This window comes from Opisthocomus hoazin, chromosome 1, assembly GCF_030867145.1.
Source record: "Opisthocomus hoazin isolate bOpiHoa1 chromosome 1, bOpiHoa1.hap1, whole genome shotgun sequence".
Lineage (NCBI taxonomy): Eukaryota > Metazoa > Chordata > Aves > Opisthocomiformes > Opisthocomidae > Opisthocomus > Opisthocomus hoazin.
Genome location: NC_134414.1, coordinates 62,035,747 through 62,050,831, shown reverse-complemented (window position 1 = coordinate 62,050,831; position 15,085 = coordinate 62,035,747). Strand labels below are relative to the sequence as shown.

General features: G+C 38.7%; 1 protein-coding gene across 3 annotated transcripts in view; it reads left to right on the top strand.

Moving 5' to 3' along the window:
• The window catches only part of ABCC4 (ATP binding cassette subfamily C member 4 (PEL blood group)), a 156,310-nt gene that overhangs the window by 52,502 nt on the left and 88,723 nt on the right, over window positions 1–15,085 (top strand). For all 3 annotated transcript variants that reach the window (XM_075423797.1, XM_075423791.1, XM_075423805.1), the window contains 6 exons: window positions 1,013–1,109; window positions 2,223–2,438; window positions 4,324–4,464; window positions 5,845–5,882; window positions 6,244–6,344; window positions 9,356–9,502. In XM_075423797.1, coding sequence (XP_075279912.1) covers window positions 1,013–1,109; window positions 2,223–2,438; window positions 4,324–4,464; window positions 5,845–5,882; window positions 6,244–6,344; window positions 9,356–9,502 — 740 coding nt within the window. The remainder of the gene's footprint in view (window positions 1–1,012; window positions 1,110–2,222; window positions 2,439–4,323; window positions 4,465–5,844; window positions 5,883–6,243; window positions 6,345–9,355; window positions 9,503–15,085) is intronic.

The window sequence follows — 15,085 nt, the reverse complement described above, 5'->3', positions numbered from 1 at the left end:
ACACACCTTCGCTGGACACTTCGGTTCTAGACAATACCAGTTTTCCATGTTTTCTGAAGATAGCGAGAGGCTGAGAAAGGAGAATCCTCTCGCAGGGTGTGTATCCCTGCTGTGGCAGTGTGGGGATGAAGGCAGCAGGAGTGTTGGATACTCAGTTGTGTCTGTGTTGTCCCTGTTGCACGTGCAGAGTGTGCTTGCAGACTTCTGCGCTTGTAAACCATTGCTACACTGCTGCATTTTGGGGGGGTGTGTGTTCTGCTCTGTCGACCTTTCAAGGCTCTTCTGGAAAGGTATCAGATACCTTTTCTGCTAAAACTGTGGGGAGTTGAACTGCACTTGCTGACTGGTTCTGGCATATCCGGTCCCTTCTTCACAAATCCCAAACTTCCAGGGAAGCCTCGGATGCCCAGTGAGGGGTGGTGAGCAGGTCAGATACTGGAGAGGAAGGTAAGCCCTGCTGCCATGGGAAAAGGTCAGAGATGGTTGAAGGATCTAACTCCCTCATCTCAGTACATACCTGGATGTAGCTCAGATCAACAGTACTGTTTACTTCTCCAGCAGTCCAGTGATGTACTGTTAGCAGCTGCTCTGAAAGCTTGTCTCAGTTACTTTCACTGGCTTTATTTTTCCAGAATTGCCCATAGTGTGTTGCCCTGCTTCCTCTTTCCATTAGTTTTATTTTTGTTAAATAACCTCTTTGTAATTCAGCTTATGACATGTACATATGTTAGGAGGATGTTTAATACAATTTTGATAAAATGTCCTGAAGATATTTCCTCCTCTTTCACCCTGGACCAGAAATCTAAAATTTCTTTTCCTTACCTTGAAAGCTTAGAAAGTTAAATACGGAACGTGTTGTCTTAAGTGTAATTTTGATAACTCTGATAATCATGGGTGTCTTTTTTTTTTTATTTTAAACACTGTATTATTGAATAGAATTTTTCCAGAAACAGTCAGAATGTTTTAGGACATTTCATTTTCATTTTTTGATTCTTTTTCCATCTCTTTGCAGATGCATTTGTCAGGCCTTACATCAGAAGATCTCTGTTTTGGTCACTCACCAGTTGCAATATCTCCATGCTGCAAATCAGATTCTAATCTTAAAAGATGTAAGTGGTATCGGTGTCTATACTTTTATATCTCATATACTGTCTAATTGCCTTTTATAATCTAAGGATGGAAATAAGCAGTTAAAGGTTTTTCTTTTGTGTCTGTAAATACATTTTCTGTGTACTGATGACCATATATGTTTTAAAATATTTATAATTATTAATGAATTATTGTGAATGAATTTCTTAGAATACCTTCCCTGAAAAATGTGTTTTGATTTTTGATCATGCATGTAAGTAATCTTACATATTGACTTTTATCTTAACATATATAAAATATACTGAGAGAGAATGGCTGCTTTTGAGGCTATGTTAATACTTTGCTTTTATTCTTGTTTCTTAGACTTGTGTGAATTAAGAACTGTGTTAGGTTTGCAGCCAATCCTGTTTTTAAATTGGGGCCAAGAAATGGTCATAGATGACTTTGAGAATGAGCAGGCCTTCAGTGAAACTTCGTTGTACCAGATTACACGGGTAGAGGGCAAAGGCAAGAACTTAAGCTGTGTTTTTTGTTTTGTTTTGTTTTTTTTTAAGGTTGAGTAGGGAAGTACTTCAAATTACTCCTGATGCATCACAAAGTTGCAAGAAGCGACACTGTCTTTTTCCTCCCATTCAGATCTGTCTAAAAGTTACCGTAGCTTTCTAGACATTTGTTTGTGACAGAGCTGTAAGAAGGGCGGAAATGGTCTGTGTTGCTCCTTGTAGAGCACTGTGAGGACTAGAAGATTAAGCTGCTGTTTACCCCTACCCTGGTGTAATATAAAAACACCTAAAGTTACGTATGTAGTTCAACAGCTTGTCCCAAAGCTGCATGGCTGTCTCCCGCAGCTTCTCCAAAGAGGTAGTTCTCACTGGTTGTAACTGGGACTTTTGTCATCCCGGTTGCACGCTCTTTGGCCTGGTTAGCTGCTGGGAGGGGACTGGTTAGAAGGTGAAGAGCTTGTTTCTGCTCTTCTAAGTGAGGAACTGATAGTTAGAAGCTTCATCTCAGTCGCTGCTGTGGGATGTGTGCTCAGCAGCTGCAAAACCTCAGAGGCAGCAGCGACAGACAGGAAAAATTGTCCTTTCTAGAAAGTGTGTAATGAAGATAATCAAAGCTTGTATTAATTGTAGGGTAAAATGGTGGGGAAAGGTACCTATTCAGAGTTCCTGAGATCTGGCATCGACTTTGCTTCCCTTTTGAAAAAAGACGAGGAGGTAGAACAGCTGTCAGTTCCAGGAACCCCCAACCTGAAGTCCGCCCGGAGCCGAACCTTCTCGGAGTCCTCCGTCTGGTCCCAGGATTCTTCTGTCCCGTCACAGAAAGATGGAGCAGTGGAACAACCACCTGTGAGTGCTCAAAGGGTAGATGTGCCTCAGTTCTTGTCTGGCTGGTTTTTAACTGAACCTGTGATGAGGGCTTTCCTCCCCTGCTGCATTTGAGTTGGGATGGTTGGATCGCATTAGCAGGCGAGGGTCCACCCAATGCTGTGCTTGGCTGGCGGTCCTGCCACCGGGGCTGCACAGGGCAGGCATCCCGCCGCTCTGCACTCTTCTGTTCAAACCCGTCGGAGTGAGCATTTTCAGGTTCAGCATCAGCTCTGCTGGTGCAGCAAGCATTGCTGTAGGCATCCAGGGACACCACGCTGCGCTTCCTTCGTCCTGTCCTCTGACAGCAGTGCTTTACAGGGCCAGTACCACTGTAGTGGGTAGGTTCTGTCTGATCGTGCAGTGCTGAGCTCAAATTAATATTTTCCCTGAAATCCTGTGCTCTAGAAAGTGCATGCAGAAGCGATGGCTTTATACAAAGTCTACACTTGCATGTCTGGTATTAACATACCCACATGATCTTGAGCTGCCCCTGAGGGGGTAACCTTGGGACGCCACTGCATTGCTCTCCTAACCCTTCTGTTGGTGAAAACAGCATGCTTTGTGTGGTGCCAGCTTCACTTCCAGGTGCCGTGTTGTCTCTTGGTCTGCACTGTGCAAATGCAGCCGTAAGGTTTCTGTGCCAGAGGTGGCCTTCTGCTGGTGTGCTTGTATTCCCACAAAACCATGCAGGAGCCCTGTAACCCTGCTAGGCTTGTGGTAGCACTGCATCCCTGGAACACGTGGAACAAGTAATCTCCGTGTGTCCCTGATGATTGTCACCCATATGCTAGGAGTATTTATTATTTCCTGTTCTTTTCTGTAATGAAAAGCAGTGAGATACCGAAAAACCCAACCTACTACAGACTTTTGTTGTTCATACCTTTTTTGGAGGAATGATTTTATGCCCAAAAGCGGTAAACTTACCCGATATTATTGACATCCCAGTGGTGACTCCACTGTAAAATCCACAGAGGTGTCTGAAACTTCTTAGCAGCGTTAGAGGTGTTGGACTGGGAAGGAGGCTGGAGAAACAAAAAACCGAGATAGGTTTCTCATCTTTTATAGGTGAGTAGGTGGGATTTCTCTTTCCACAGCTGAGTCAGGTTGGTTGATTCCACTGCTTTTGTACAGCCGTATCTGCTGACAACAAAATCAAGTGTGAAGTGTCCATTGAACTGGCACTAGTTTTTCTGTCACATATACTGTTAAAAAAAACCCAAGAGAATCCAAACCAGAATTTTGTTCATTTGAATAGTTCTTCTACTTTCTGTATGCCTATCTCATTCTTTCCGTTTCTGTCTTTCAATGTCCCCCATCCATTGTTTGCTTAATTTGATTTCTCATTTGTCATTTTACTTGTTTTCCCAATTAACAGGTACTTTGTTGGTACTTGCAGGGAGGTGATTAGAACTTTAGGGGTAATGTATTACTCCGAGCATATGTTGATTGATTTTGGTGCATACTTGCCGAAGAGTATTTACTTTAAATACTTTTCTGAAAAGGAAGGGTTACACACACTTTCGTTCTGAAAACAGAATCTTTCCCAAGTCAAAGCCTGAGTTTTCAGAGCTGTTACAATTCAAGGTAGTGTATAAGAAAAGAAAAACCTGGTTTAGCAGTTAGAGTAAATGTTTCTGGCTGTAAATGAAATGTTGCATACTGTGATGCAATGCAAAACAAAATCCTCACAGTGTCATTCTGCAGGGTAGATTTTTCAGTATTACAACACTGAGACTGCTTTTTTTTGTCAAACCTAAAGTTATCTCTTTAATTGTTTACTAATTCTGAACTATGGCTTTCAAGTGGCTTACTCTGAATCTGTAACTCCAAGATTGATGATTTTTGTTCTGCGTTTATTTTTCAGGCTGAAAGTGCACTGGCTGCAGTGCCCGAGGAGAGTCGCTCTGAAGGACAAATAAACTTTAAGGTTTACAGAAAATATTTCACTGCAGGAGCAAACTACTTTGTGATTTTTATACTTTTATTATTCAATATTTTGGCACAGGTAAGTTCTCAGGAGCCAGAAATAGAACTGAATGTTTTTTGGGTTTGCCTTTTTTTTTCTTCTTTTTTTTTTTTCTTTTTAAAACAGTGTATGCTTGTTACTGTGATGTTTCAGCTAGAATGTTTGGCAACACTGTGTTCTTTAATAATTTTGTAGTATACTCATCAAATTTTATATATCAGCATGGAGTTTTAGTACAGCATTGAGAGATCTTGCACTGATCCTTATTTCAACCCTTTTAACACCTCAATAAAGAATTATTTTACTGGCAGCATGGCATGGAAATTATAAGCCAGTCTAATTTTCGGAGATAGAGAACAAAATCATGAGGTGTATAAAATAGCGTTTAACATTTCTGAACAATCAGTATGTTTTCAGTTCAGGGAGGGTAAAGAGGTTGGATTATGGGAGTCTAACAAAAATGTTAAAAGAAAACCTTGTCTGCTGGTAAGGGTGTGTTATGAGAAGGGCTAGAAGGAGGGTCGCTGTTTAGCAGAAGAAGAAAGCGAGGAAGAGAATAGGTAATATTGTAGTAATGCGGTCTGTAGCAGGTACGTAGAAGAGTTTTTAAACAAGGAAAATTATTTTGAAACTTACTGAAAGAAATGGTGGGCCGAGGAAACTGCATGAAGATACCTTACTGTGTTTTTCTCTTGTTTCTTGCTGAGAAAGCTTAATTTAATGGAAGTGATTGGTCTTAGCTGTAAAATATAGTCTGTATATTTAGACACGTTAGTTTGTGTTTGCTTGTTCTTGAACTGAGTCTGTTGTGAAGATAGCTGAGCAAGACCAAAGCTCTGCAGTAGACTGCCCACTTGAAATTCACATGAACAGAGGTGTATTTTGAGATAAAAAACCCTGTTAAAAGTTTGTAGTCACCTCTCAGCACAGAAGGAAAGTGGCAGTAGGAGTTTTTCCCTCCCTCTCTTCTCTCATCCTCCTTCAACCCTGTTTCTGGTTATTATCTCCCATAAACACAAATTTGTGGACTAGTAACATCAGAAAGTTTGTTAATCAAAAAGCATTTTGAAATATCTCTAGTGGCAAATTTAGGAACTGAAAAAAATGCGTTCTTTAATGTGCAATTAACATACATTAGTAAGAGCCACTATATTTTGTTTGCGTAAGTATATTGCTTTCCTTTAGTTTGCTATCAGGTAAGGTAATTTAAGGTAACTTCTTTCTTTGTAGAGGGTTCTGATGCACCTTCTAATGTGCTTTGCAAATTGCTGCTGGTCTTGAAAGTCTGGATGGCATGCTTTCCTGAATATGTGATGTTTTCCCAGAGAACATGAAAGAATAGCAAAGAAATTTAATTTTCTAATGTGTGTTTTTTTTAATTTTGTAAGATGATTCTTGTATTTGCCTCTTTTACTCAAGGTGGCATATGTGCTCCAGGACTGGTGGCTTTCGTACTGGTAAGTTGATGATATTAACTGGTCAGCCATTTCTGTCTTTTCAGTCAAGTGCTGTTTGTCTGGTAGAAATCAGTGTTGTATAGGTGGGAGGATGGAAAACCCCTGTTCTAGGAATGCTCAGAATATGCTTGATCTTTTTCTGATCTTCACTTATTTTGTATGTGGAAAAACATTTAAACTTTATGCTGAAGTGTAGCCTGTGATCGCTTCTGCTCATAGTGTCGTGCATGACAACATTGGTACATGGGATCTTTTGAACTAAAGGTTCCAACAGAGTTGAATCTAGAAACAGTTAAATGTACTCATGAATATTTGTAGAATGTGATCTGATGATCATTATCTTTTGTATGCATTTCTGCAGGGCAAATCATCAAGAAAAGTTGAATTTCACAACAAATGGAAATAATGGAGCAAATGAGACTGAACGCCTAGACCTTACCTTTTATTTGGGAATTTATGCAGGTAATTACACATGCATCTGTGTGTGTCTGACTGTTTATTATCTGACCTATTACAATAAACGGTTTTGAGAGATGCGAAGCAACGGCAATGTGGGGAAATGTGGTTTTTAGCAGTAACCGAGTAGTGTCTTAACAGATTAGGAGCCTGAGTCTTGCTTCCTGACTAAATTAATTGAAATAAATAAAATTTAAAAATCTAGCAGAAGAAATAGGTTGAATGCAGACTCTTAATTTGCTTTGCCTGGATTTTGGAAAGTAAACGAGGAATTGAGTATTCAGAAACTCAGTCAGCGTAAGGTTGTGGTTATTGTCTATACTAATAGGTCATTGAGCTAAATCTTCAGTCATTATATGGATGGGCAAGAGGGATTAGAAATGTTCTTCTTTCTGCGCTGTTCTAAAACTTGGCTTGGCTGCATTCCTTCTGAAGTGCCATAGCAAAAGAACCAGTTTTTATAAAGCATGCTAGATGGGTATGCAAAGCAGGATGTTAAAAAACATTTCAATATATTTTAATAGGTAGTCATGTGCTTCTGAATATCCAGAAAAGGGCACAGATGCTTGTATTGAGGCATCCAAACAGCTTGAAATACGGCTCTGAAATGTAGTAAAAATTGGTATAGAAAAGTCATGTGTAGCAATACGCTCCCAGACTCTGCCATTTAGCACTTCTAGTGATGCACAGTTTTGTATGGCGTGGTAATTTCTTGGTGGAGATGTAAATGATAGGTCTGAGAAAACAGGTGGAACACCAGAAGAATATGCATTGAATGTATTCAGAAACATCTCTTATGGGTGAGAGGATAGGTGGAGGATTTTTTCTTTGGGTTTTTTTGGGGGAATCCGTGTTATCTAAGTGCTTGACAGAAAGTATTGTACTTGGCCTGGGAAGCAACAATTTAGGAGCCAGATAAACTTGGCTCGTTTTTTCTCTGTGGAAGGTCTTATTTCATGAGCCATTCCAGTGGACCGCACAGTATGATTAAATGTGGCAAACTTGGCTTTTCCTGACCATGTAACCTAAACCACCTTACGGAAAATTTTATCCTTTAAGGCAAATTTTGTTCCAGATAGCAGAACAGCAAAAGTTACCTTTATATTGAAGTGTTCAGATGGTTTAGTGAGATATTTGCAATAGTTGAACAGACAGCATTGATTTACCTACTAAAATTGTAAGTGAATTTGAATAAGTTACAAAAAGATAGTACATTTCATATGAAGTACATAATAATCTAACTTACCTTTTTCTATAACCTCTGAAGCTATAAAAAATAATTTAACATTTTTATTTCTGATTCTCAGTGTTTGGAGGAAAAAAAAACCATCACCATGGTAGTTCCTTCCTAGTCCGTGTTGTTTCTATGAGACAAAGATTTAGAAGAGTAAAGTTTCTGTTAATGGGAAACCCTGTTGGCCAGAACTGAGGTGCCAGTTCCACACCTTTTCTATAAAGGGGGCATGCAAAGAGTCCTTGTCTCTCTCATGCTGAGATGGTAAGCTTGTAAATGGGGAAAGCAAAAACCTTTGGCATGAGACAGACTGGATGAAGGACTTGAAAGTAAACCTCCTTCCTGCCTCTTCTCCCCAGTCGTCAGTTTTTTTCAGGTGATGTGTTTGGTGAGGGTCGTGCCAGCAGCTTCCAGTGGCTTCTAAGCCTGAATGAAGTTTTACAGAAATGTGAGGTTCCCAGGACACGCTCCCTCTCCTCCCATTGCTCCCACAGCCTGCTGTTAGGCGTGGCTTCTGCCACAGCCTCTCGCTTAGTACCTCTTCTGCTCTCTTTTTGCATGACCCAGCTTTCCTATTTGGGTATGTGCAGTTACTCTTGGAAAAGTTGTTTTCTTTTACCTGGCCTGGAATAGGGGAGTCAAGACAAGGCAAACAAGCTCTCATCTCAGCCACGTGCTTTTTTCTTAAAGACAGCACTGTGCTGAACATAGGCAATAAACTGCGAGCAGACAAATCAAGTAGTGAAATGTTTTCTTGCATCCTGGGAGGATACAGCAGTGAGCAGCATGGAATGGCTGACTGATTTAACCACATCATATAGTTTAAAACCTCAGTCTTTCCCCACTGCTACTATGGGTGTACCTGAACTGCGTCCAGTTTTAACCTGTCCTTAGAATTGGTCCATGTTTTATGTTGATAATTAGGGTCTAACTTAAGGGTATCCTCAAGGGCTGAGCTTGTTGTGGCTGTGCTCCATTTCTGGAGCAGATCACCTGGAGCCCAAAGCCCTGCCAGATACCAGGTTAATACCTTCACTGTTCGTCATCATCAACTCGGAATTTGGGTGGGTGTGTTGGAGGTTACATGCAGCAAACAGAGCAGCAGCAATCTCATCGTTCTTTATTTCCATCTTTTGCCCTGTAGCACCCCCGTCTTGTAAGTGGAGATGTGCCCAGAAGAAAGACAAACAGCCTGCAGACCATTTCCCTAGAAGGGCTCTATTTCACATGGCATGAGGGATGCATTTTATACTGTGTTAAAGAAATACACATAATTTAAATGATTTGATGTGGTTTACAAGGGGAAGAATGGCATGAGTGGTTTGGGCTGATTGAGAATAACTCAAGGTTGTCTCTAAATAGCCATGTATGTATTACTTGGCTAATACCTGCTGGCAAATGTTGAATCTTCACAGTGACCTCTGCAAGCCACAATTACACACGGCACTGTGAAATGAATTTCTTAGCAGAGCTGTTATGCAGGAGGTTTTAATACAGATTTATTTTATGGGTTAACAGGCATTTCCTGTATTTCTGTAAAGTACCAGTTATTTCAGACCGAAAAAGAGAAATTGATTAAATCGATGACATGATAGTAACTGAAGCTAGTGACAAATATAAGATGTCCATGTTCTGTGCTCAGTCTGAGTCCCTAGGCTTAAGTTTGAATTCTTGCTATATACAGAAGTCAACAAAATTTGGTTTTAGTTCATTTTTAAATTATTTTCCTTGTGGAAGATCCATATCTGTATGCATGCTCTGTCCATGTTTTTTTTAATTTCAGGTTTAACAGTGGCTACAATACTGTTTGGCATAATAAGAAGTCTTCTGGTGTTTCAAATTCTCGTTAATTCTGGTCAGACTTTGCACAACAAAATGTTTCAATCCATTTTGAAAGCTCCTGTCTTGTTTTATGACAGAAATCCTATAGGTAAGTTTAATAGTGAAAATGCCCTTAATGTTTAATCTGCCTCATTGATTGTTAACTATACTATTTCTGGGAATTATGAACTTGCAGTATTTTTGCACACTTGTGGGGGCTTTTTGCTTCTTTTAATTAAAATCTTTAAATCAGAATGTGTTCATTAAAATTTAAGGCAGACTGACTGCTTATTGATGGTTGGTCTTACTCTTTTCAACTGCAGTTTACAGAAAAATGAATTGTACATTGTTTTACATTGACCTGCTGGTTGCATTGCTGGTGTTCTGGTTAAGTCTCTTCCATATGCTGAATGTACATGCATGCATTTTCTGGGGATGCCTTTCTTGTGCTTTTCTTTGAAAGTTTAAGCCCAAAAATGACGTGTCCTATAAGAAAGTAATTTTAAGCATGTGTGGTAATTCACAGGTCTTGAGAAACTGCGTAGCTTACTATCCTTCCAAAATGGAGAAAAGCGTAAAGGATGCAATTTTAAACTATAATCCAGATCTTATTTTCTTCAAAAGAAACGAGAGAGAAGCTGGAGCAGAGTGAAGAGAGTGGCAAAGTGTGGTGGTACTGATTTAATAGCCAGTCTGAGATGTGAAACAGGAATCTGATGGCCTTCAGTCCCTTGAAGAAAGGAACACAGGCTTGTTCTCATAGTTCCAGAAGCTGTTTAATGATTGTAAGGTTGTATAGGGATGGCTTTATTATTTTAGAGTAGTTATTAAAATTAGTAATATTTTCAGGGGGAAAGAATATTTATGCGGAGAAAAGGTTCATGTCAGTAATATGATGAATGAAAAGTACAATTTCCTATTTTGAAAAAATAATCTGCAACTGCACAAGTTGAAGGCTGATTTGCTTACACTGTGAGTCTGTGGTAGTGTAAATTCAAGGCCACTGCAGGAATTAGAGGTGATGGCATAAGCTCGGGAGACAGGTTAGTGGAGAGCTAGTGAGAGCACATACAAGAAATCGTAGTGCTGATGGATTTTTTTGTCACGTAGACAGGGATTTTACTCTTTTTTTGTGTGATAGCATATGCAGTAACTATTTTTGAGGGTATACATAATCATAATCATCATGGAAGAATGCCTGTAAGCGTGGCTCATCATAACAAACATACTATACTATAGAGTAAACATAGGGACAATACAGAGGAATAACAGTTTGCTTTGTAACGTACTGTGAAGCTGAAATTAGCAGCGCTTTGTAAAAGTGACATTCATAAAACCTGCGTATCGCTGGTGTTCACACGCTGTCATGACTTACAGATATGTGTTTCTATTTATCAGCAGATACTCAGAAGATTAACTTCAGTGTGCATATATTTCTTTCCCTTGGTATTTCTTTTGGTCATGGTAGCATGCAAAGGTACTGCTGTTCTGATCTATGCATCTTTCAAAAAAGGAAAAAAGAAAAGGGGAAGGATGACACGTGCGATGATTCTCTTGTTCAGAACTGCAGCATGTAGCAGTTCTGAAATTCTGTTTTTAACATCTATGTTTCATTGTCTGATTTACTTGGGGTTCTATGGCATGTTTGTCTTTTAGAACTTGAGATGCTATTTTCTTGCATTGGGGTGAGGTTTCTTTAAGTAGAAGTCATCTTTTTTTTCTCTTTTAAAGACTATGAGAAATGTACTAAAAAGAAATTGAAATTATAGGAGGCTCGTTTTTCTAGGCTTGTGATTGTAATAGCCAAGCCAAGCTATTAGTTATCATGTCCCATATTAGCAAAGCTGATATTGCAGTGACAAATCTGTCATTTAAGCATCCAGTGTGTTCTCAGTATTTGTGTGAGCTCCCTAAGACCTTAGCAGAAGCAATTGCTGAACTGACTTTTGCTCGTTTATTTCTCTTAAAAATAATCGGCAATTAAAAAATGCCATGGTCATTATTTTGAACACACAGTGATCCATGTTCCAAAGTCGAGGAAGGAAACTTAAATCGATATGCCAAGCTCTTGATAGTTCCTAGTGGGGGAACAGACTAATGAGCAGCGTCAGGGAGTCAACATTAAGAGATGGAAATACGTGGTGAATCATGACATGTCTGTCGGTTCCCAGCAGTGTAGATCCAGTCGGTAGTGGCGAATAAATGAAATGACTTGTTTCTAAAAAAATTGTTTTGTGAATCAGTTTAGGCATGAGCCCAGGATCTCTCTTTACAGATTGCATTAGCAATGTGTAGGGAGGGGAAGGTTGTAAAGGGAATAATAACGAGAGTCTTACCCAGATGATAGAATAATTTGAATATATTTTGGGAACCTGGATTGCATAGCAGAGACAGAGAGGAATATGAAAACCCCACTCCTTTCTCCCTTCCCACCCAAAAATATTTGTATGTACAGAGATTTCACCTTTCTGTAATATGGCATTGATCTAAAAATTGTTAGATGTTACTGCTTTAAGGATGTTTTACACTGGAAGAACTGTATTAATAAACGACTGTGTCTTCCTTAAGCACTTAACCTAACCCTATGGAGCTGATAATCCTAAGTGACTAAATCTTACTGCATTATCTGACATTCAGAAAGAATGGTCTGATATTTATGACTGAAATTCAAATTTGTCAGTAGACATCTATGCAGCATCACTTAAACAGCTATAGTGAAAGCTTGATGGGAAGTTATAGATTGTGTGGTTGTATTTTAGGATTTATCACATCTGACTAGTCTGTTGACAAAACTTGTTTGCTTTATTTTTGGGGGTGTAGAATTTGACTCTTTTGCTTGAAACGTCCTTCTCTCTTCTGTCCACATCGCAGTAAGGGAACTGCATGTGTGTCAATGTGTCTGTAAGGAGGAAAACGTGGAGGTTTTCTGCTTCATAGTGAATGCTTTATATATTCCTCTTCATGTGTCACTTGCAGGAATAAAGGGGTTGATTGCTGTGCACATCTAGCACAAGAGGGCAGCATGATCTGTTTTATCCCAGTCCAGCATTACAACAGCTTGTTAGAAGGATAACAAAATTTATCTGTTTTTAGAGATGATATTTGAGGACTGAATTTTCAACCTCACCACTGTGCAATTGTAATGTGATTCTGTTCAGTTGTCCTCATTATTTGCAAGTGTAATATTTTCTCTTAATCTTTTACATGGTAAGCTTTTCTGCTTCATGTAGTGCTGAGTTCAGGAACTTTGTTGGCTTTGTAATGAGTGGCCAAAAGTCAGATAACCCTATAGAGTCTGATGCTTTGGTCTCATCAAGGAGGAGACCTTTAGCCATTATTCCTTTTAATTTCTTTTCAAGATGTTTGTAACATTTCGAAACTAATTTGGTAGAAACCTAGGCAAAAGGGACCAAGACTTCAGCAGCAGTGACTTGAATTGAGTTCCCTCTTTTGAAATTAGGTTCTTATTGATAGTTTAGGAGATTCTAGTTTTGACAGGCTTCAGGATTTGATTCAAGATTACTTGCTTAGCTTGTAAATGAATTGTTCTTTTCTGGGATTTGGGGACAGAGATTTCTTTAGAGAAGGGATGCTAATGTGTAACTGCATCACTTTCAGTAATGGTAGTTTGAGTGGAGGTTGTGTGTAATTTTGAACTGCATTGAGTTTAGGAAACTGAAATCTGCTGCTGCTGTGCGGATGGGTGCTGTAAGAATGAATGAATGATATGCATGAATTTGTTCAGATAAAATAGGAATCTCTTCCCCCTCCAGAGGTCTGTCTAAAATTCAAATTGAACCAGAACCGCTACAGGAATACGTATGAAAATCTAGCTCTTTTTTTTTTTTTTTTTTTTTTTTAATTGTATCTCTCCATATTCTTGGTTCTGTCAGTTCATAGAAGGCAGCAGACATTACAGCATTTCTGGCCTTCCTAGAAATTGAAAGCACTGGTTTGTGTGATGGTGGTCCTATACCAGTTAAATTAGCAGGTTTTTCTTTTTTCCTACAAATGCTTTGTGGAAGCTGGAAATAAACATTGAGAAATAAACATTGATCCCTTTGGGTGCTTACCGACTTTGAGGTTTGACCAGGTTATAAAGAGAAATATTCTCCTGTCTTGACAGCCAGGAATGACATGTCAAACTGATAACTAATAGCAGGCATATAAAAGCAAACTCTGAATATTAAAAGACAAAAACGTGAAAGAAAGCTGTTGTTTTAATGAAGAGTTTGTTTTTCTTTAAGGCATAACGATTTTAATTATGGTGTTCATAAATCAACTGTTGAAACACCTAGAATTTGACAGAGAAAGTTTCTTTGTAGAATTAAAAGCACGTTCATCAATGCACAAGTGCCTATCTGCATTTTATCTGACAGAAGCGTCAAATGGGTAGTGTTGTTAAAGTATTTAAACCATATAATATTTGCAACAAATATGATATTTCAGCAGCCTGAAAATTACAGTGCTGATAACAAGCTTGTTAAATTACACTCTATCAGTTGGGTAGAGAAACTGCTCTAGTTAGTGTACATTAATGTATGCTTGTTCACACAAGTGATTCTGCTGAACAAGTAGCATGTTTAAACAAGAAATACTGGTCTTAAACCCTGTGATTTACAGTAGGTGGTGTTTTGGCATATCATGCAGTTAACAAGGCAAAGCTTCATGTTAAAATATTTCGTTTGTAGTCTCATTCATCAGTGATATAAATATTCAGTGGCGATGCCAGAAAATGTATTGTATTCCGATTTGACTCAATGACTCAATTGCTTTCTTTTTTTTTCGGAAACAAGATCTATGCTATCTTTCTGATGCAGTTTTCGGATATTTCCTTGTGGTCAAGATGAATTCTGTGGGATTGTGAAAAACTATACCAGCTCTTTTGACAGCTTTCTTGTTCTCTTAAGCTAATACAAAAAAATACATTGTCCTTAAAGCAGCAGAGGCTTTGTTTTTTACTCTCTGTGCCAAGCTCTAAAGCACATTCACGTGTGCGCAGGTTTGTTAGTTTATGTTGAAAAGTCCCTATAGGACAGCCTTTTGTTGTAAAATAAAAACACAGATTCTCTCTTCCGTGTTGGTAATCACTTGCATTTGTTGTTATTAAGATGGCAACACAATAGGTTCCATCAATCATCAAGATCCTTAATGACCACACAACGTTGTAAACATTATGTTTGGGTGTTTGAGTGGAACAGCTTGTCACTGAAGTAGGTGTGGTAATTAAAACCTGTTAGGTTGCTACATATGTTTAAAAAAATAAAACCAACCCTTTAATGTTTTTTCATGCAACAATGGCGATATGTACTTCAAACCTTATCAGGGTGTGATTATTAAATGATATTTTGTGGGAGTTGCTCATTTACTGTTACTATTATCATGGCTTTTGTTAAGAGTTTAAATAGTCTTACGCTTCCATGTGTTTTATCACCATTATGATTCTGTCAGGAACCTTATAAAGTTGATTGCTATAGGAGTAGTCTTTAAAGTTAGTAAATAGTATTCTGGAGTTACATTTACGTTTATTATCTATTAGCATAACTCAATTCAACTCTATCCTATTTTTCTCTGCAATGATAATTGAATGAAACTTGGCTGTAAACTGATGAGACAAGCCCATTACATTTTCAGTTCACCGAGTCTGCTCACCATTTTTACGCTTAATACCGGAGATAAAATTAAAAGGTTT